The 23,730-nt window shown below is 39.0% G+C and overlaps 1 protein-coding gene across 1 annotated transcript in view; it reads left to right on the top strand.

Annotated features, from left to right (window-relative positions):
- Nucleotides 1-23,730, top strand: part of KIF26B (kinesin family member 26B) — a 61,299-nt gene that overhangs the window by 6,524 nt on the left and 31,045 nt on the right. Inside the window, exon 5 of the mRNA XM_010706846.3 lies at nt 4,409-4,568. Coding sequence (XP_010705148.1) covers nt 4,409-4,568 — 160 coding nt within the window. The remainder of the gene's footprint in view (nt 1-4,408; nt 4,569-23,730) is intronic.

Below are 23,730 nucleotides of genomic sequence, written 5' to 3'. Positions count from 1 at the left end.
CTCTTTCCTCCAAACTTGCCTACAGATGGGCTTTGAGTAGGATTTTAAGCAGTGTTCTCTAGTGGTAAGGATTAGCAGCGATCTGCTGTGGGGTGGGTCCAGCAGACTGCTTGCCCGCCTGGTGAAGATTTAGCAAAGGCTGTGAAAGGCCGCTAGGGATCATTGCCATCAGTTAGCAGTTGAACTGCCTTTCTGGACTTAGTTCTCAGCACTGTGTTTACATGCAAAAGTGTTCTTCAGGTTAGCTTTTAGAATTATCTTTACTGATAGCTCCAGGGTTGAGATCACTGATAAAATATTGTAGCCATGGGGATTCCCTGCCACCCTCATATTGGCTATTCCAGTCCAGCAGCTCAATACAGAGGCATGTGGGAGCTGATTTCGGCAATACGTGAACTGCAGCTTTGCCAGGAGATACACAACATCTTAGTTACTATAAATCAACTGTTTCTGAAGGCTCCAGCCTGAGGGTTTGCTCCCTCTCTTTGCCAAAAATAAAGACTCTTTGACTTGAGTATTTCTGTTTCCCACTTGTAGATGAGGAAAATGGTATCTGCTGTGTCTACTTGCATGTTGTCATAATTTTCAAAAGTTTCATTTGACTTGCACCATTTATATTTTTTATTACATTTACCTTCTGTTTCAAGTTTCCCTAATTGTTTATAGCTGGAGATACATGCAGGTGTTTTTTTTTCCAGTAAATTCCAGTGATAAAAGAATTGTGTAGTGTAAGGAGCATCCCCATCTAAAAGCCAAACTTTTCTGTTATTAATTTGTTAAATTTATGCCCTCTTTTTTTTGTATAGCAGAGAAGTAGTAGTTGTTTGAAAGACACCTTTGCTTTTTGAATTGATGGGCTTAAGCGGTTCTGTAGATATGCATACTTCAGCTTCTGTCTCTGCATTGCTTATTTGTATTAAGGAGTAGATTGCACGCAATTATGTGTAACGGGCGAACATTGCTGGAGCATTAATGTCTAATGTTTGAATGCAGAAAATTTATATTTACTGTACTTACAATGTGAGAGAGAAAACCAGAAAGTTGCTCTAAATGGAAATACGGTTTGCATGTGTTTAAGTAATAACCCCAGTGGAACTGGCTGGCAGAAAACTCAATTAACTAAAGGTTTATTAATTAACCACCCTGCGGTGGAAAGGAAAACTGAATGCTCAAACGGACTGGTGCATACGAATAAAGATGGGTGATTTTAAGGGAATTATTATTACAGTTATTTAATACTCCCTGCTTTTTACTACAGGCAAGTATACCTACATAAAGTCCTTTGCTACTATTTTCAAATGCGATTAATAAAACAGGAAAGAATATTTTCCTGTGGCTATAACGACTTATTAAGAAAAAAAGAAAGAAGACAACACTATCCTTTAAAATTCCAATGTAACATGTTTTGCCCTCTGACTGCAGTTACATTTTCATCTTTTGGCCATGCCAACTCCTGTCTTCAGGTTTTCATATCTGACTGGCCTCTCAAGCCAGGCAGGGTCAGATCTGGCTGATAATTGAATGAAGGGGAATTCCAGCTGCTCATAAACGGCACCTAGTGATTAGCAGTGTCTCCTGCTGTAATGAAGTACTTCTCAGAAAACAGCATGCAGACAGTGGAGATATACAGATTCTAGTAACAGGATTAAAAAGGGCTAGGAGAAAAAAAAAGAAAAAGAAACACTGCATCTAAAGGATGAGATTAAAAAGTTGGCTGATGCTTGATTTTGACAAAACAATGACGGCCAGATTAATGCATAAGTACTGTACTTACCTCCTGGTTGGATTAATTACCAGGAATGTCATGAAGCAGGCTTAGCATCATTGAAAGAAATGGAACTGTGGCAAAACTGGCCATCATTTTTCAGTTTCAGCTCTGCAAAGTCTCTGTGGCCACAGATGAAAACAAGTGCTAGGATGTTACACTTCTCTCTATAGTGCCAGGCACATTAGTGGAGAACTTGCCTAACAAATAACCTCATTTTCAGATAAAGCAAGTGGACCAACTATCTTAAACACAGGTCTTATTTTGACTTGTAAACTAAATAAGAGCAAAAGATCCTGTCCTTTCTCTTGTTCTGGGTTTCCTCAGCCTGTGCAGTAGGACTATGAGTGCAATCAGAGTAACAGAAGTTTAAAAGGCAGTGATTGCTTTCATTTTGTTTTGTTTCCTCAATGTCTGGTAATCCTAGCAACGGAAATATTTATTAAATATAATTCAGTAAAGTCATCTGCAGTCATTTTCTGTAGCAGCTAAACTTGTTTTTCTAAGTAAAATCATTGGGGTTTTCTCAAAAATTAACATCAGCCTTCTGAAGGTAGTGGTCTTAGAAGAGGACAATTAAAGGGGAAGCAAAGATTCAGAAGCAGTGAAGGTGCAGCTGCCTGCATGGTATGGAAGCCTGACTTCCTTCAGTGAACTCAGACATTTGGTGCATGTGTAGGTTAGGGTTACTTCCCCATGAGAACCTCGGAGAGCATGGTTGTGAAATGCCCACAGGCATCTTTAATAGATGGTAATGTGATTTAGGGACAGCATTTCTAATGTTTGGCCACTAGTATTTGTTATAATCAGATACTTATTTGTCTCTTCCTTTTCATGATATTCTGCATGACTTTACCAGCATTGCAGTCTGATGTATGGAAGTTCTCTATTTCGAAATACCTGATGCAGCTGAAAAACTAACAAAGCCTAAAAGAAGTGCTTTATTTTGTCAGCTGTTGACAGATGCTGGCTACACCGTTGGAATATAATTCTCAAATTCCACTGCATAAACCACCCTCACAGAAAAAAACCTTCCTTCTTTTTTTCCTCTCTTTCGTTTTTTTTGCTCTTTTTTCATTACGTATCTGTTCTTTATTTTTTTCTCTTATTCTTCTGTTTTTCTTTTTTTCCCCTAGTTTATTTCTACTTCCTTCTCCTTATTCATATTTCTTTTCATAAAAGTCCACTTCTATTTGTTTATCTTAATTAGCTGTCACCTACAACTGAATGAGAATTATAGAATTTTGTAGAACACATTCCGCAGAAAGGCTTTGTATTTTTAAAGAGAGTACAAGGTAGTGCTAATAAGCAGTGAGCTTTGTGTTTTGCAATATTTGAAAAACAAAATCTCTCTCTGTCCTTATTTTTTGGATGTAGGTTAACATCTTTGAAGTTTCAGCTAGTTGTTTCATATACCTTTAGGAGCAAGTCTGCAAAATAATATGACGTATCACCTTTTTTGTCAATAAAAAACACATTTGTGATTGTTAAGGGATTATCAGTGCAAAGAAATGTATCCGGAAACTTCTAAGGTCTCCATCATGGAGCATGTAGTAGCTCCCAATGTTGTATTTTCTTGATAACAGATCTCCCCCAATTCTAATTTATTTACTTATTCGGGGGCAAGGTGCATAAGTTAAGGTGCTGTGTTGAAATGGCTGTGAATTTATTTGCCTACAGATGTGAAAATATTTCCGCTTCTGTTTATATTCAGAATCTCAAACAGTGCTCTTAATGTTTAAGTGTTTTCCTATAGGTTGCTTCTAAACTAACTCTTCAGAATAGGGAGAACTGGTCATAGATCAGATTTGAAAGTAAAAAAAAAAAAGAATTAAAAAAATCTAGGAAATTTTCTTGAGAAAATGGGGAATTAGAAACGCCTCTGTAAAGTCTGCATAGTTCTCATCCCTGAGTTCATAAAGTAACCATAGATTTCTCACGAGAGCAAATCTCTGTTAAGCTTGCTGTTTCAAATGTAATATCCTTTCATTTTAAGTGTAGTGGTATTGATACAGAGTAAACAAGAGGGAAAACCAGGATTTGCTGCCAGTTTTATAGAAACTACTTTCAGATCAGAACAAGTTTTTAACACTACACTATGCATTACAACAGCAAACCTTGTCTTAGCCCAAATGATAATGGAAGAGTAAATAGGCTTAAAGGAAAGTTGAATATCCTGCAGGTCTCATGGTTCCTCTGAATCTCCGTTACTCAAGTTGTGAAAGGTAAGGGAAAAGCTGGAGCTACCACAAAGCCACTGCTCACCAAGCAGCAATTCCCAACCTGTAGTTTTCCTATCAGTACAGTAATCACAGAGATGGAAAGAGAACCAGCTCAGGTATAGGCGAATACAACTATATTAGAGAACAAAAAAAACGACAGTGCTGACTGCCTGCCCCAGAGTTAAACTTGCAGGAGTGGATGAGTAGTGAAAACCTCAGCAATTTTTGAATGAGTCAGCAGTGGACAGCAATACAGTCTGAAGGTGAACTAACAGGATGCTTATGGTTTGTTACTGCTGCCATGAATTAGGAGGAGTTTCTGGGTTGTCTCCTCTTTGCAAGTCGTGGCGAGTCTTTTGCTTTCCTGGGAAACTGCTGTTGGAGGCACATGCTAACCATCCACTTTCTTTGCTTATGGCAGTGTCTGGAGGTCGCAGCCGCTTGCACCTTATTGACCTGGGGAGCTGTGTGAAAGTGCTCAGCAAAAACCGGGAGGGAAGCTCTGGCCTCTGTCTCTCGTTGTCAGCTCTGGGCAATGTCATCCTTGCCCTCGTCAATGGAAGCAAACATATCCCGTACAAGTAAGTGATATTCTGTGCACTTAATGAGTGAATGTTTGCAAGCAGTTGCTTGTCTGGCCCTGGGGCAAACTTGGTGGTAAGCAGAGAGACTCCTGGGGTCAGCGCAGTCCTCTTGAGGCAGTTGAAAAAACCTCCCAAAGGTTCAGTGAACCCTGATCTAACCTTATGTCTGGTATCTACACTGTATTTCATGTTAGGATTGTCTTAAAGATCTCGAGAGTCAGAGTTCAACATATGAGAGTTTTGTTTTATAGGATTGTTCAAAAGCATCTTAATCATAGAATCATAGAAAGTGCTCAGGTTGGAAAAGACCTTAAAGATCATCAAGTCCAACCATGACCTAACCATACTACCCTAACTCTTACAGCTCTCCACTAAATCATGTCCCTCATGGGTACATGAGGAGTCAGGAGCAGCCACTGCCCCCTTTCCCCTTCTCTTTATCTGGTGAGGATGCATCAAGCTGTAGTCCAATATGTAATATGTATCCAAACAGTTTTTAAACACATCCAGGGATGGTGACTCAACCACCTCCTTGGGGAGCCTATTTAGTGCTTAACAATCCTTTCTGTAAAGAAGTGTTTCCTGATATCCTAAACTCACCCTGGCACAACTTAAGGCCATTTCCCCTCGTCCTTCAAATGCTTCAAAGCATCTGAGATCCAGTTTTGTATTAGTTCTATGGAGGCAAAATTTGCTCCCATGAAAAAGAGAAATAATTATAGGGGACATTATTTTACTGCTCATGATGCAGATTTTAGTTGCTCAAAAATATCTGTCACAATAAACATGCATCTTTGCCATGGGATTATTACTGTGATGCAAAGGTACTTTACACTTTACTTGTATGTGCTTTGAATCTATTGGCCTTTCACTTGAAAAAAACAATTAGGCCCTATGTGTCACAGTAAGTGACTTTTGCTACTATTGCAGATATTGCAGATGTCTTCTCGGAAATCAGAAGAAATACTCACTTGGTAGATAAATTTTGTACTCATTTCTCTTTATTGTTGTCTCGAACCATTTGTCATGTATATAGGATTGAAAGCAAGTTTGGACTACATTACCCAGTCCAGACAGTCACAGAGTTTTTCTTTCAGAGAGGTCTCTGATATTGTGGAAAATACTGCTCTTCTCTAGCCTAAATCTGAGGTAGTAACAGCCAGCCTAATAGGAATGGCTTGCAGTAACCTCTTCTAATCAAACTGTCATTGAATGTCACCATTCATGGAAGATGGGTATCAGAACTGGAATTGGGAACAGTATGATGACATGGAGAATGAACCAAGCAAATCATTCACAGAGTATATTTTGTCCTTGAATTTATCCTTTTAACCATTTTGAAGGCTGTAAACATGGTTATTTCTCAAATTCATTCAAAACTGTAAGATACTGACTAGTTTTACTTCTTTGGTTTTATCTTTATTTTGGAAAATAAAGATGAAATGAGTTTGTTTGTAATTTTAATTTTAATGTTTATTTTCCAAAATTATTTGGCAATTTAGTCTTAAAACATGCTGTTCAGAAATATTCCTGTTTCTGGAATTTAGTCAGACTGAAATTCAGGGTCAAACAAATTTGTGCATATAAACATTCATAAAGTGTGTTGTGGTTCATTCACCTGGTCGTATTGTGAAAATAGCTTGAACTCTACAATTCACAAAATGCAGTTTAGTCTATGCTTATCAAAAGTCTATCCTTCTTGGTAGCTTCTATGGATGGAAGGGAAGACAAAATGTAGAAATAGAAAAATGATGTTAACGATGCTTCCTATGCTAGAACTAAACATACAAGGAATCTCTACCAAGCACAACAGCTGTCTTTCCTTGCATGCCCAACTGTGAGAAAAGCATTACCAAACATCTTGCTGCTTGAGCAATCTCTTTCTGCAGCAATTCCCAGCAGTTGCACTTCAGAGCTTCCACAGCCAGGAGTGCCAGCATACCTGCTCAAAAGCTTCTCCGTATTGCTGAAAGAAGGCAAAAACTCTCTTCAGGCCAGAATCTTCTCTTCTGTCTGCTCTTATGAGAAGAGCAGTGGCTCTGTGAGAGCAAGCACTATTGCTCAATGATCTGTCAGTGCAGGTGGAGAAGTGAGGAAGGAGGGGTGTGTGTGCTGCATTGTAGAAGCTAATCCCATCGGCTGGTGCAATGCATGTTCAGTAGCACCTCTTGTTTACAGCAACAGCTTGCCTATCTAGTTGAGATAATTTCCCTTCCTGTAGGATTGTTCTCTTTCATCATTGAGGATAAAATTAAAACTTTGTTGATGAACATTTGTGAATGATACTGAAGGAAAACAAGGCAAGTGTTTCCTTATGCGAATGCACTGTGCAGTTTGTGTGTGGTCTCAGCTAATTTCCACAGAACAGCAGAGAAAATGAAGCATCTTTTCTCTATCAGAGCTATTAAACAGCCATTAAGAATTTTGTGGCAGCCTGTCAGTAGGCAGTGTATGGCTTCCTGGGAGCCCAGAAACAACATCTGAAAATAGATAGGTTTTGTTTTTTTTCTGGAGATATACAGTTTCCCAAGCTGCGTTCTCTTAAACTCTTTGCTGTATCTGGCCTTTCTCCACAGGTATCAGTTGTAGGGAAAATCTTGTTCAGATTTGTTGTTGCTATAAGCAGATGCTGCTACATTGCCTTCAGTGGGCAGTGTGTTTATACCAGGGATTAATTTGCCTCTTTGTCTGTAGACTCTCTGGAAAAGATATGCTGATCTACTGTATATTTTGCACTTTACTTTTTTTTTTTTTTTTCTTTTCTATTTGTTTCAAGGCTAGGGAGACTGGAAAGCCACAAAGTTGGAATCTTTCTCCTTTCTCTTTTTCTCCCTTGGGAAAACATTTGGGAATAGTGATATAGATTGACTCTAACTTGTCATTAAAGCTGCAAGAAAGTAACAGAAATTCTCAAACATCAGATAATACAGGTCGAGATCTTGTCCTGCAATCAAGTTAAGTTCTACTTAGGTCCAAGGAATGGGCAAGAATCCCTGTAATAGGCAACCACTTGCAACTAATAAGTGACTATGCCGTAGTTTGTGGAAGATTGTATCTTTCATTTATGAACTTACAAGCCCTTTCTAATATGTCAGTGGGCTACCTATTTGTCGCTAATAATGTCAAGACCAATTTTGAACCTTCCAAAGCACATCATTCTGTTGTAGTATGAACCAGTGAGTTCTACTAGTGCAAGATATGTCTTATAAAAGTAGAATAATTTATTTGACCTACTACTTCACCATTTCACGTCACCTGTTTCTATTGCTCTTGAGTTAGGAGCAGGCCCGTCAGTAGACTGGGCAAAAATGATTTCCTTCACAGGAATTTAAAATAACTTCCCAATTTTTATGAAAATATTTGCAACCCCAAGGAAGAAGAGCAAGGAACTTGGCCCTGAACACAAGTCTGCTGAAGGAGATTTTGCTAAGCTGTAGTAATTACTGATGCCATTTTGTATTTTTTTTAATGTTTCTGCTTTATGTTAGTGCTGAATTTTCTGCCTCTGATTTCTAAGAAGAATGTGTTTTAAAACCTCAAATGAATACACATTTGCACAAACTCCAACTACTGGTTTATATAGCTCACTATTCAAAAATTACTCCAGTTGCTAAGCAACAGGAGTGGTGATAATGCATGGTAATGCTGTTTTGGAAATAATCATTTTTATACATTTTAATGGCTATGAGAATGAAAGAAAACTGTTTAGAAAACTGCAAAGCTGTATGAATTCCTTTTTCAGAAATTGTTGCTTGTTTTACCTAATAGACTTTCCTCTTAATGTGCATTCCCAATGTGTTTGTGTTTCTGGAGGCATCCTGTATTTTGAGGATGCTCATGCTTATCCAGAGATGAAGTCTTCTTTGTAAGGTAAATAGGAGTGAGCTGAAAGCATGAATTTTTATTCTGTACTTCTGCTTCTCTCTCAGATGTTTGCAGGTCCTCACATATCTAACATGCTGGTATTGGTGTGCTTTGAATTTTTTATTTTTTATTTTTCCCTCTCCTCATCCTGTCTGTAGAGAATGAAAGATACTAAGTGACTGATACAAGGTTACAAAAGAGGCAGAACCACCTGGTTTTAAATCTAATCTGTTCCTTAAACAGTGGGCTAAGTTTGTTTGTTTGTTTGTTCTTCTGCATAGCCTTTGGAGAATCATCTACTTATGTATTTATTTATTTATCCTCATTTATAACACAGAGAGAGGGAAAAAAATCAATCAGAACTTTGTAAAGAACCTTCAAACTCAGTGAAAAACGCAGTTGACATTTTAAATGTTAGGACTCTGGAGGTTTTTAGAGTTAAGGGCTCACACAGATGGTTCTAATGGCATGGGAAATCTGGCTTTTTTATGCCCAAAGGTGGAGTGATAGACTATTACTACTTTTAAGAGGAGAGGAGAAAGGGGGAAGTGCTGGATTATGGTATTTTTGCATAAAAAATGAGCTTAAAGTATATCCTTTATGTCAGGTATTTTCTTTAAATTGTTAGTTGATTATTGGGATAAAAACAAAATTGAAAGTTTGGATGAATCTTAATCCAGTAAGTCAGATTACCTTATTGGTTAAATGTGTATATCTACCTATCTGACATTGTTAAATCTTTCTGAAGAATTGCATGGAAAAAGAACTGAGATATCTTTTGTTTACACATCTTGCCTTCACATGTATAGCATGAACTAAAATATTTTTCTCAGACAAAATGTCAGTGAAAACTTTTCAGGAAGAGATAAGAAAAGCTAAAAACCTCTTCAAAATAAATTTAAAGAAAACTGAATGCAACACCTGGAATTAACTGATAATAGCATGTATGCTGTGCCTTTCAACCCTACTTGCATCTTTGACATTGCTTCCTCTGTTATACTAAAAAAAGTGTGAACTGGGGTTTCTTTCATGGATGTCAACTGGGGAAAAGTGAATTTGTAAAAATAGTCTAAGTATTAAGCTGATGTGAAGAAAATGATTGAAAAAGAGAGTCCATTACAGCAAGCAAACTCATACAGTAGTGGTAATTTTCTTATGCTCTCTTTCATTCCTGTGTGAATCAGGAATGGTTTCAATGGCATCAATGGAATTGCAGCACAAAAAAAAAAAAAAAGATGCTGGTGAGACATGACAATCGGACAGACAGTGGAAGATTCTGACAGTGCTTCCAGTATGCCCGCTTCTAAGCATACAGTAGCATCATGAATTTGTCTCTGGGATTACCCTTGCCAGTAGTTGCTCCTATTAATGCAATTCTTGAAGAATTTCTCTGCAGAGCAAATTGAACAGCTGCTGATGAAAGAATTGGCCATAACAATATATGGAAGAGTATTCTGTGTAAGTGAAATGATTTTTAGTGGCCAGCATTGCTGCCTATTGGAGTTCTTATTTCCAGGAAGATTCCTGGACAATTATTAGTATTAGTACTGGAGGTTTTATCCTTACTTACAAGCTTATACTAGCTCTTAGTTTTATGGGATTCATACAACCGAGTCTGCTTACTGGCTGCAAGAAGTTAATGGCAAAATTGAACTATATGCTCAATGGAAAATCTATTTATTGGTTACGTCATCTGAGTTTAGACCAAAAATTACATGTTTTTATTTGAGTGATTCCAGTTACTTAAGCTTTCTACTGCTGCATTACTATTCTCTATTGCTTGTTTTTTGCTTTTCCCAATAAGAACATGGCACAAAGGTCACAGAAAGCCTCAGAAAAAAAAAAAATATATTGTGCTGTCTTTGGAATCTGTAATCATTCCGTGTTAATAGTTTATATATTAGGTGAAGAACATTATTGCTGCTTGACTTCAAAAAATTTGAAAGCAGATAAATAGAGGAACAAAAAGGGAAAATGAGGACATGAGTGACAACTGAAACAGATCCTCAGGGCTGGGAAGTAGTCCAAAATGGATGGAAGAGCTCCAAGAGACATTGGGAGATAAGGCATAGAAGAGGCACCAATCCTCAGAGAAGAACTGGGAAGCAAAGGAGAAAATGAAATGAGCCCATTCAAAAAGAGGAATAAGCCTAAGAAGTACCCTCGAGTGATCCAGTTGTAGGAGAGCTGTCAATAGAGATTTTGTTTAATGTGAAAAACTTCCTAATTAGCTACCAAAACCGTGAGCTGCTCAGAAACAAAAGAAGTTTTCAGTGATGTTGGCAGCCTGATCATATGGGCCAGAGCCTTGGCTAAAAGGCACCGAAGCCATTGGAGAATTGCCATGTTACACCAGCTGAGGACCTGGCCATAGGTGCATGCTCTTTGACACTAGCCAGAGTGCCTTGGCAACTCACTCGCAATGCAGTTGCTATTAAGAGGTGTGCGCTGAAACACTGTCAGCACAGATATAATGAGGATTTGGAGCATCTGGCAATTATTTTCACCTTTGGGGGTTTTCTGTAGTTGATAGTTTTACTATGCTGAATATCTATCAATTTTCTTCTCTATTCCAGGGACCTGTATAAAATAGATGGAATCAGAGATGCGCACTCTGTGAATGTAGGAAAACTTTTTATATTTTATTAGAGTAATTTAATCTACAGCTCTGGAGCAGGAGGGTAAAGGATTTTGCATGCTCTAGCAATCACTGTTGTAGCGTTCATCAGCAATGTACTTTACTGTAGGACAGTCTGTACAGCTAATAGTGTAGATTTGAGCTTCATCTGGGTTCATACTGTGATTCATCAACAGGTTAATGAGAGACAGGAGACAAAATTCTGGAGGAAAGCTTCAGTGGAACACAAAGTCACAACATTCCATTCCCCAGCTTCAAATTTTCAACTCAGTTCTCTCAGACTGGCAAGGTGATAATTAGTGGAGTAGAAGCATCTGTATGTGTGCATGGAGGACGCAAGTGAGTGTGTAGCTTTCACTGATCCCCTGTTACACCAGTTTCACAGCAGACCTCAGTTAACATGCTCCATTTTGCAGAAGTGTTCATGTGGGAAGAATCAGGCCTTACGAGTTAGCTCTTGTAATTCTCTTTCTGCCACTCAATGAATTACTTCTTTACAGATACTGTAATAAGAAAATAATGATGGACTGCAAAATGAAATGGGAAGGGAAGTGCTTATGGTTTATAGCAAGATTTAATAGCATTTACTAATTGTGTTTAAATAGCCATTCCTATCAGCAGCAGATAGCTGTATCAGTGAAGGACACCATGTTGGTCCAGGGCCAGCAAAGCCCTGACTGGTAATGAACAAGCAATCCAGGAGCATGCAGTTATTGCTGAAATATAACTTGATTAGGACCCAAATAGGCAGTTGTGATGATTTCACATACAAATGAATCTATACTTAATTCATTAAAATGCCATTTTGAACCTTGATATTGCTTCACTAATGGTATCCAGCAGTTTATTCCCACCTGATCCATGACTGGTATAGGCTCAATTGAACACTAATACATTTTCTTCCATGGCAGTGTGGTGCTAATTCATTTTATGTATAATTGAACAATTTTTAAATAGCCATATTCTTGGAATAACTTGCAGTGTAGCAAATTATCAAAAAGCATGTAGTAGTAATTTTAATTATTCCTAGTTCACATTTTTTGTTTTGGTTATATCCAGTTCCATGAACAGTTTCATACAAATATAATCTGAGAAATTAACTTTCATTTCCCTACTGATCCTTTCCCCACACAAAACTGGTACGATTTCTGGCAAGAAAGCCCAGACATCTTTTGCAGACAACCAAAGATAGTATCTTTTCCCCTACAATGTCTTGTTCAGATTTGGGCATCTCACCTATACGAAGAGGTTACAGCCAGAGAGAATTTAAAGGAGAAGCAAGAAGGATTATGAAGGGCATGAGAGTTGCTTACCTGGAAGAAACTGTAACAGAAATAAAGCTTAAGAACTTGCCAGGGGAAGATTTCTGAGAGAGGAGATGACAACTGCCCTGTAGTATTTCAAGGGTGTAAATAGACACGGGGAGAAAGCTGCTTCTTATGAGACAAAGTGGAAGAATCATTTCTTATCCTTAAGTAATAGGACAGTAGGATATAAACTTGAATGCATGTTAACAGTGGTATCTGTGAGTCAATAGAATAAGTTCGCAGAATTCCCAAGTGAATACTTCAATGGCAGAATGAACCTGCTTGCACACGGTGGGCAGTTATACAAATAATAAATATTAAAGCATGCTTGAGTCTGTCCTCCTGCTTCTAGGAGTCCAAAAACTAGCAGTTGGCTGTTACATGTGCATGACATCTAGAAATTTTCAGTGATTTCTTTCTCAGGACTTGTGCCCTAGTGACATGAGATATCTAGATCATTTCTGTACTAGATGATTTATCTCAACTGTTTTTCTTCCTCATTTGTTTAGTTATACTTTCATTAAGGTCTCTTTCTCTTTGACACTCTTAATCAAGTTCTCACAGCACTTGATCCAAAACAGGGTAAGTCAATGAAGTCTTTCTACTGGGCTTTGACTTAAACCTGGAGATTAGAAAACATGCTTATATCTAATTAGATGAGCTAATCCTCAAATCCTTGCTAAGGATTTATATAGTATTTATATACTATATTGTATACAGTAGTTCATGTTCAGTATTTGATGACTAATGGCTTACTTTTTGAGTGAGCTAGAGTGTAGATAAGCATTGCCTAGTGATGAGATTGTTTGGGATTGCAAGGAATGAGTCCCATAGAGTAATGAAGACTGGAAATGTAGTCATCTGATGACTGGTTGCAGATGAGCCTGTGACCATGAATTTGGAACTCAAGCAGGTTATACAGGAACTTATCACATAAATTGGGATTTATGACACTGAAGTGGCACAAGCAGGACTATGTGATTTTCCTCTTCAAAGCCAGAAATACATCCAAATGGTATTTGTGACCTTAACTTACAAAATAAACAAAGTGTCACTTGCATTCTCTAAGCAAATAGTTGAACAATGTTTCTTCAGACTGTTTCTTTTCTCTGACTCTTATTTCTCCATTATAAAGCTTAACTGAACCCCCTCAGTGGAATGGCAGGCCTTAGAAGCTTTGAGAAGAATAATATGATAGCAAGTGCTGAATACATCAACCAGTTTGTCAGATTGCTTCAGGAGCATTGGAACAGCATTGCACCCACAAGATTTTTTTTCCCCATACAAACTTATACTGATGTTCTTATTTTTGTAAGATGTTTTAGAGGAAAGCATTGACAACAATCCCCTTACTGCCCTTCAGATACCAACCAGCTTCTGCTGGATGATCAAAGTTTTCTGGATGGTGGTTGCCTCTGGGCCTGTACACAGTGAACAGATGTTAAGTGAGTTTTTTAAAATATGTGTTGACTTTTCAGAGTTAAGCAGGCTGGTTATTCTGAAATATTAAAATCAGTTCCCTCTCCTGCTGCAGAATCAAACTTGTAGATTATTTTAATTTTTAATTTTTTGTTTGTACTGGCTATCAAGCAACATGTTTTCCAGCAATATGTGATGAGATTTGCTAGAACTAATTTCAGACAGCAGGTGTACACTATCAGCAAAACAGCTACCTGCTATATAATCGTGGATTATTTCTGAGGAGACTGGAGATACTAAGTGGTTTATCTCCCTATTCCTTAGTTTGTTCTATTGGGCAGAAGAAGAGCTTTTCTCATTTTGCCAATCAGTGATAAAATGTATACCAATACTGGCAAAATATCAGCCTTTTTGCCTCTCTTTGGTTTCTTGCTCTGCAGATCAGAGAGCTGGACTAGTAGGACCACATCAGTGGCTGTTTTGGATGTCATTACAATCTGGGACCTATACAGACACAGACTCCTATAAGAAGAACAAAAGGAGAAACTGGGAGCTGTAGTAGATACAAAGGGATTCCGGGGCTCAGGAGAGAAAGTATGATGTATTCTACTCTCTGCAGCAGCAGGGGCTCTCACTGATTGAGACTCTGTCCTACTGCCTGCACCACAGGCACATCTCACAGCTTGTAGCACTCCCAGGTGTCCCACTTGCCTAAAGCAGCAGCAGTACCAGAGGACAGGGATCTCTTATAGCTCTCACATCCTTGTGCTGAGGGCAGCTCAGGCTGCAGTCAGCTCCTGCACCTGGACAGCAAACAAGGGCCACCACTTACACAGAAGCTACTAAAAGCACCTCATCATTTCTCTACCTGGGACCTGAAGGTCCCTGGAATAGTCTTTTAAGAACAAAACACAGTCCTCAGTGGCTGTTTGTAGGTGCTATGTCAAGTCCTCTAACATTCCTCTCAGCACAGCAAACCCCATAGCAGCAAGGGTGCTGTCTGAGGAAAGGCTGTTGCTGCTGTGACTCTGAATGTGATGCTTTGGATCTCTCTCCTGTAAACGCTACCAGAGACTGTCACTTGTGTTCCCAGTAGGGTCACAACTTGTCCAGTTAAGGCCATGATGCTTCTGTAGCATAGCAGAACTTCCTTAGCCTCTTGACTGGTATCAAACACACTTGTTAGACGTACTGTAAAAAAATTGAAATGGATTTTTTTTCATCTTCCCAAGAAAATTCATACTTCAGCTCATACTTTCTACTAAATGTCTTTTTTTCTTCAAGCAAAAAGAAAATAAAGACAAATTATAAGCACGACAGTATGTTTCTTTGACAATATTTGCTACTGGAAACAGGTATTACAGTAAAGCTTTCTTTACAAACTGGCTCTTTTGATTAAAGAGGCTACATTGTTTGATAAGCAAGACTTTGAATTTTCTTTTATGATGTTATTATCTCACACCCATATAAAATATAGTATAAGCCTTGAAAATATTTGTAATTCCATTGTCTATGTTCTGTCCATCAGTGTTGCTCTTACATACTGATTGTTTTAGGGAACCTCAGCTACACACTAATAACCATCTAGATGCCTAATCAGAGACCTGTTGCTAAATATATCCCTCTAGCTAAAGACCAGAGAACAGCAGGTAACTGAAGAGAACAACAAAACTGCACATCCTTTTGATGTTTGAGTGTTAAGAATGTCTCATGCTGTGTCTGATATTACAGTAAGGTAATCAATTTAACAGTAATGGTGTGGATATGTGAGAATCATTCTGACTGACAATTATACATCTCTATTACGCATTGGACAGCTTTTAAAATTTATTATATTTTATATTATTTTCTATATTGAAGCCTGCTCTAAGTTCAGAACATAAGACCTTTCATCATAGTTTTATGTTCCTAGCCACAGAGATATAAAAATCAGTAACAGCACACTTCGTAAGTATTACCAGTGTAATTTTCTTTTACCTTAATGCATCTCCCAGAAATATAAAAATCAAAGTCTTCCATATTAAAATATAATTCTGTAATCTAATGAATTCCGTATTCTTCTCTGCATATTATTTATGCCACTAACTGGAGCTTCAGATCAGTTAGTTCCCTTCTAAGACTTCACAATTTGGAAGTAGAGTTCTATTCTGCCAGAAGCTAACTAATAGTACTACTTTTTAATTATTATTTACTTATTAATAAAATATTGTAAATATTACAATAAAAGGGACTGAGTTTATGTCCTATGCTGACATTATAGATGATATGCTGCCCGTAAAAGAACTGCAAGTCTTCATTCCTCTTACTGTGCAGAATCCATTAAATGGAGTCTTGAGAAATGTTTTCTCTTTTTGACCACAGTATGAAGAGAAGGTCTGCACCACTATTCAGGAAAAAGGTCTGACTTCTTCCAGATCAACTATTATGTTCTTACAATCTTAAAGACAGGCCTAGATGAGTGTTGTCAGCTTCAAAAACTTGCTTACTGGCTGTCAGCCATCACTAAAGTTATGAATGGCACAAGTAGATACCTGCAATGGAAGATTCTGAATGGTTGAATTAGACTTTTTTTTTTCCAAGTATGTTATGCATTAGTATGCATTTTGACCATCTCTATATTTAACTTGTTTAGAATCCTATAAATACTGTCACAATATTGGTGTTGTTGGGTGAATCTCATTCTCTTTAGAAATGAAACTCCAACACTAGCTAGAGTGGAATGAGATAGCCTCTGAATGTAATCTGATGCTGCTTCTCATTTTTCCTGAGATTGTTCTTATCTGTTTATAAGAATTATTAGATATAGAACATTTATATCCCATCGTACCCTTAATTTACATAGGCTTTAGAGAGTATGGATCAGACACACTTTCCTACCCACATCTTACCATCCTTAAACTTTTGTACTCATCAAAAAGTGGTAAGAATTATGAATAATCCTGTCTTATTTCCTTCTTTTATCTCAAATATATTTCAGAAGTAATTCTTATTTATCATAGAGATTTTAAAAAATTCTAGCATATAATTCTAGAAAATAACAATGAAGGACTCACTGTCACTGCTGCAGCATCCATGGTTGTTCAGAATCCAAGTTCTAGATCCAGTTTCTCTAATACTTTTATAATCTTGAGAAGTATTGGGAGAGAAGGAAGCAGACAAACATGTTCCCGATTCAGGGCCATTCCAGGGGCCCAGTATCCTAATTAAAACCTTCTGGAGGTTTAACTGGCAGCAGATACTCCAGCATGCTTGTTGGGCATCCCTCCTGTCTGGTGTCTCTGTGGGACACAGTGCCATGAACTTATCTGACATGTTCCATCTGTTATCTGCAGTCATATCCTTAGCAATCTCCTATGCTAGACTTGTACGAGCATAGCAATTGGACAGATCAATACAATGGCAAAGGCATTACAACAAAGGTGTGATGATGAAAGAACTGGCACAATAGAGAGGTGCTATAAAGGAAGGGAAGAAGACTGCTTACCTGTATTGGACAATTCCAGGTTCACAGGGGAAAGCTTCACCAAGGAGGGACCTCTGGGAAGAGATCCATTCCCAATGGCAGTCAGCCCTTAAATGAGGTCTAAGAGAGGTGCAGCCAGGCTCCACCCTTTCCAGTAACACAGCTGAATTGCCTTCACCTGTGCTCCCAGGGCTGACTGGGTCCTTTCCCCAGGTGCTCAATCAGTGGTTCAGACCATGACTCGGCAGTTACCATACAAGGACACCTAATGGAAATAGTGTCTTGACTGGCTGCCTTGGTGATCCTAAACGTTCCCTGTTATCATATATGTTGCTCTTTTACATGGTGGAGAAAGTCTAGAGATGTGTAAAGCTCTCATCCTTTTATGTTTTCTTTTATGTTTGCTAGGTCTGAAATGGGATGATGTGTACTGCTGTGCTAATTGATTAAATGGCATCTATCATAACATAAGAGATCAAACAGAATTCTTTTTTCTCCTCTGTTACAGTTTAAAGTTCTCAATTCTTCTCAGATCATTAGCGTATAATTTTCAGATGAGCTAGCCAGAAGGTCCCTAAATAAAAATTAGTAGAAAAGATTAGCTCGGAAAGCTATACTGGTAATGAGCTGTTGCACTATAGTAATGTGCTAGGTTTATAGTTCATATCTAGCCCTAATCAGTGATAAGTGCAAGTTGTCAGCATTTGATAGCTAATTGGTGTTCCTTGGAATTACATTGCGACAAAAATATTGAAATTAAAATAAGGCTTCTCTTTATGTATGACAAGTTAAGAGTTAATTATAAACACTTAGGTTAAATACACCTTTTAGCTAAACTGTATGCAAATCTGTTGCTGTATTCGTGGGTCATCAAAACATCTTTGGTCCCTTTTTTAATGGAAATCACTTTGGAAAGTGATACAGTGTCACCTTTGCAAAAAACAGAACAGGACCTTTAAACTATTTACTATGTGTTTAATGTGTCATAAATCACATGCACACAAACCCTAAATCTGGGCTACTGGAAAATATTAACAAGGCAATAATGACTCGAACTCTCATAACAGCCCATTTGTTATTGACTGTATTTACTCCATGTTCATTTGAGAACTGCTATCCTCCCACAGAATTAATTGGACATAAAATCATAATATGGATCTGAAAAATTATAAAGCAGGAATAATTTAAGCCACAGGGCATGATGGACTTAAAAGCTTGGCTAACTTGACATCTATGAGCTGAGATTTTTGTCACTGCACATCTATAATTAGGTGTCTCTAATCATTCCCATAATGCTAATATGGGAAATGTCCTGTCTGTCCTCAGTAGCTGGCGCTGGGAATGACTTCTCTGCACAATGCTATCTTTTAAAACTGTAGAGTCTGAGAAACTCCAAGAGTGGGGCTGGCTCTGAAATACATGCTGCAGAGATTTTTAGCCACTTTCTAAGTGACTGAAGCATAGCATCATCACACCATCTCTTTTCCAGTCATCCCAATAGATTTTTTAATTGTCTGTTTAATTGACCGTTTCCAATCAAATTTAACATGGGGATAGATCTTTGAAGCCTATGCACCTGGGACTGGGAAAGGAACACTGCAGAGGCAGGTGCCCGCTCAGGCTGGGCCTTGAAGGCATGAGGCAGCATTTATGTGATGCACTGTGTGCAAGATCACACAAGGAGTTGAAATTGGAGAGATGAGTCAGGCTGGGATGCAACAAGGAGAGGTCATAGGGAGTATGGAGAAAAGGGAAACAGCAGAAGTGTAGGAAATGGAGAAACATAAGTCACAAACCCAGAAGAAACCATTCTTCTTTAATTCCTCTATTCACAGTACGACTTGTTCATTTATTCAGAGCCTCACTGTTTGAAGTGCAATTAGATGAATGCATTCTCCTGCCGAGTAAAATCCGTACAGCCAGCAGAGAAACCCCTCTAAATGATTTGCTCATCAGTGTGTATAGGAGGATAGAGAGAAGAGAGGTGCTGACGTGAGTTCACTGCTAGAATTGTCTGACTTAAATGATTGATTTTTGCTATTGCAATAGCTGCAAAAAGCTATGAAACTTTAGCACTGAAACTTTAAGAAAGTCCTGCTACCGTACTAATTCAATATTAGCATTCACATGTTGGAGGAAGAAGTCCCGAAGGCCTGAATGAGTTGAAACTCACAGTGGAGTAAATACAGACGCAGATATTGTCTTCTTGGAGGAGGAGCCTTGAAAAGACTGTTCCCAAGATACGGAAATATAAAATAGCCACTTATGCATTTGCATTCAGCACTCCTTTGTGACAACCCTGGATATGACTCTCACTCTCTTTTACGCATAATGATACCTAACGTTTGTTTTTCTAGGTGAAAGAGAGGTGGTAAATGTCATCTGTCTAGATCTGAGTAAATAACTGAATTGGTGTCCCATGAGAAATTATTTGTTAAGTTGAAGAAGACGGGGAGCTGTAAAATGTATCTGATAGTGAAGACTGATGAGACAGCAGTAGCTTGCACTGAAGTGGGAGCTATCAGTGTAGAGAAAGGGCCACCAGGGAAGATCCACAAGGATCAGTTTTGGGAGAGATTTTATTTAGTGCTATTATCAGCAGCCTCGATGCATAAAGCAGAAGCATGCTAATCACCCTGGCTGACTGCACAAACCTAAAGCCATCCTCTGTACAAAAGAAGAGCATCAGATGGGAGCAGCTGTGGGACTTGAAGGTTGGAGAACAGAATAGGCAATAATGGTCTGAGCAAGGGCTTGCCTTGACAGACTACTAACAATTTCTACTGAAATCTGGGAGCTCATCAGCTACGCAGAAGAGTGGGATGTGCATGCTAGGTTAAGTGTTTTGTTTAAGAATGACAGATGTTCAGAGGTGATGTAACAGTGAGAATGTTGCAATGAAGTCTGCAGAGGCATTAGGAATGACAGTAGAAAAATATTAATTATTAAAGAATGAATTCAGTCTGAAACAAATACAAGACTAGCAAAGGAAGCAAGATAACTTTTCTTGTGAGAGAAGATTAAATGAATTCGTCTTGCATACTCAAATAGAGTGAGGGAATAGAGAGTGAGCAGCAACATGTCTGTAATTGCAGCAGGAACATTCCTGTCCCTGGGGAGGGAGAGCATTGGAAAACAAAGGGCTGTGTTGGAGCATGGGTAAACAGGGGAGTAGATGGCTTCCAGTGTGCTGCTCTCAAACGGAAGTCTGGGTGGGCACTGCTAGGAATCCCTAATGTTTTTAAGGATGGACCTTGTAAATCTTTAAGGAGGATTATATGGTTCTCTCTACTAGGTTGGCAGAAAGTGATAATTCAGTGTCTTCTCACCCCAGCCATCACCCTCCTTTTTAATGATAGGGTGACAGGAATCCATGCTCACAGAAACAAGCGATGCATTCCTCTTCCCTTCTTCTTCTTCTGTGGTTGTTGTTCATATGCTCTCTTTTAACAGAACGATTACAATTCCTCTTGGCTTCTTATGTCTCCAAACGCACTGACCAGGGATTGATGGGATTCTGAGGAACGCATTTGTTCATCCTTAGGAGAGCACAGCAGGCATGCAGAGAGGATGCAGGAGGAAGGCTGTAGAGCTATGCTGTAAACCACAATGGCACAACACTAAGAATAAAAGAAAGGCCATACTGATTCAGACCAAATGTCCCGTAGTATCCTGTCTGACTAAATTCAATAGCAGATGCCAAAAAGGGAGTGTAAAATTAGAGCTTTGCCAAAATATTCTTGCAACATCAACTATTTTCAGCTGCAGGAATTGCTGAGCTTCAGCAGCAGTTCTGTAAACAGAAGAGGGACCTTCCAGGCAGAGTGTAAATGAGTCCAGTTTGAGGCTTTCTGAAGAGAGCTGAAGGTTAAAAGGAACTTTTTATGAAAGACTGATTCAGCTTGTGTTTGAAATTTTATTTTAATGCTTCTGGGATTTTGAACAGCTAACTCTTCAATAGATATCTTTTTTTTACCATTTAAAGCTAAATACATACAAACAGTAGTAGTTGAAATTTGCTGTCTGGCACTCACAAGCCTGCTCTGTCTGCCAATCTTGTGGAGAGGTAGCTATTAGCATGGAAATACTTGAATTCACAGTTGATTTTTTGGGTGTAATAGATGCCTATTGAATGCCAAAGCATGCTCTGGTTACCTCAGGTAAAACTGCAAACTATTTAACAGTTGCTACAAAGCAAGTTTAAAAGAATGCCTTTCCTTTTCTGTCACAGGCTACTAAGAGATCTCTGAAGTGTTAGAGATATGAGGGTCTATGAAAGAGCTTGTCTAATTAATGGTATTATAGAGGGCAAAATAAATCCCACTAAAATAAAGAATTCATTTTAAAGGGGAGGAAAAACTCTACATGATATGAAAAATGTATGTGCATCATTAATATTTTAAATTGTTGCATAGATGAAGATAAATGTGATTGGTACAGATGATCTCCAAATGGTTTACATGATAAATCTATATACATTTAAAATCATTAGATATTGATTTGTCTACTTTTAGAATAGGAATTATTTGTATGGAGACTGGGGCCCCTCGGGTTTTACTCGGAGTCCTCTCTGAATGAAGTATGATGAAGTATTAGGAGGCATCTAAGAACCAAACACATACTTATCTTCTGCCCATGTTTATAGATGAGAAAATTCCCATTGCCCTGCAGCAGCTGCTAGATTTTGCCCCATCCTGCCAAAACTTTTTAAACACATCATAAAACTGCCTGTGGTTCCATGGTTTAACTTCATTCCCACGTATTTGAATTCAAGAAGGGATTACTCTATTCATCATCTCATGCATCCTATCACTAATCTGTAGAAGCCCAGTTTAAATTCTGCTGAAGCTTATGGGAGCCTTTCTGTTGACTTCAGTGACAGCTGGGTTTGGACCACACTGCCCATGGCTTTTAGCTCATAAAATCTCAAAATTGGAGCTTGTTTTCAGATGTCAACAAAACCAGGCAAAGGTAGAGATTTTTTTAAATCTGTGATCATTAGTTGAAGTTCATGATAGCATCCTCACTGGTTGTTACGCAGTCTGTTTCATCACATCTCTATATCAGCCCCTTCTGAGAGTAGCTCAACCCATCTTTGGGCAGAAGTCGCTGACTGACAGCCATTCATTTTTTCTGAAATGAATTTTTGGTCTCTCTCCAGTTCCTAAGAAGCTCACTCCATCCCAACTGGCTGTTGGCAGTACAAATATGGAAATTACAGGCTTCTAGGCCAGAGAAAGAATGCAAAGTAGACAACCAAGTCCACAGAATCACAGAATGGCCCAGGTTGGAAGGGACCTCAAGGATCATGAATCTCCAACCCCCCTGCCACAGGCAGGGCCACCAACCTCCCCATTTAATACTAGACCAGGCTGCCCAGGGGCCCATCGAATCTGGCCTTGAACACCTCTAGGGACAGGGCAGCCACAGCCTCTCTGGGCAGCCTGTTCCAGCACCTCACCACTCTCATAGTGAAGAACTTCCCCCTGACATCCAACCTAAATCTCCCCTCCCTCAACTTCAAACCATTTCCCCTTGTCTTGCTGTTATCTACCCTTTCAAAGAGTTGATTCCCGTCCTGTTTATAGGCTCTCTTTAGGTACTGAAAGGCTGCAATGAGGTCACCCTGCAGCCTTCTTTTCTCCAGGCTGTACAAGCCCAGCTCCCTCAGCCTGTCTTTGTAGGGGAGGTTCTCCAGTCCCCTGATCATCCTTGTGGCTCTCCTCTGGACCCTCTCCTACAGCTCTCTGTCTTTCCTGTACTGGGGGCTCCAGACCTGGACACAGTACTCCCGATGGGGCCTCACAAGAGCAGAGTAGAGGGATAATCACCTCCCTGTCCCTGCTGGCCACCCCTCTTCTGATGGAGCCCAGGATACCACTTGCTTTCTGAACTGCAAGACCACACTACTGGCTCACGTTACATTTCTCATTCATCAGGATCCCCAGGTCCTTCTCTGCAGGGCTGCTCTCAAGAACTGCTCCATCCAGTCTGTATAGATGCCTGGGATTCCTCTGGCCCAAGTGCAAAACTTTGCTGTGTTGAACTTCATTAGGTTCACTTGGGCCCACCTTTCAAGTCTGTTGAGGTCCCTAAGTCCAGACTTAGTCACCTTGTTATTTACACGGATTTTTGGAAAATAGCATGCACAGACTGCTGCCTTTGGTAGAATTTTGCAGGTGTCTAGTATCTGCACTTATTACCTGTACATGCCAATACAGTATTCCAAATTATCAATCCTGAACTCCTAGATGATTTGGAGTTGAGCAACTTGCATGTGTTGTTCCCCAACTGATAAATGGAAAATGGCACATAAAATTTCTCCCGTTTGGGAACTTGTTTCACCTTCTTTATTCCTATCGCAAGAGCATCATCTGGCTGTAACAAAGTCCATCTTCCCTGCTAATAAAGAGAGAGTGCATCTTTTAGAAGCGCTTAACAGTTTCAGCCTTCTCTGTGAAAGAGTTT

The sequence above is a fragment of the Meleagris gallopavo genome, chromosome 2 (genome assembly GCF_000146605.3).
Source record: "Meleagris gallopavo isolate NT-WF06-2002-E0010 breed Aviagen turkey brand Nicholas breeding stock chromosome 2, Turkey_5.1, whole genome shotgun sequence".
NCBI classification, from domain to species: domain Eukaryota; kingdom Metazoa; phylum Chordata; class Aves; order Galliformes; family Phasianidae; genus Meleagris; species Meleagris gallopavo.
This window is presented reverse-complemented; position numbering and strand designations above follow the sequence as displayed.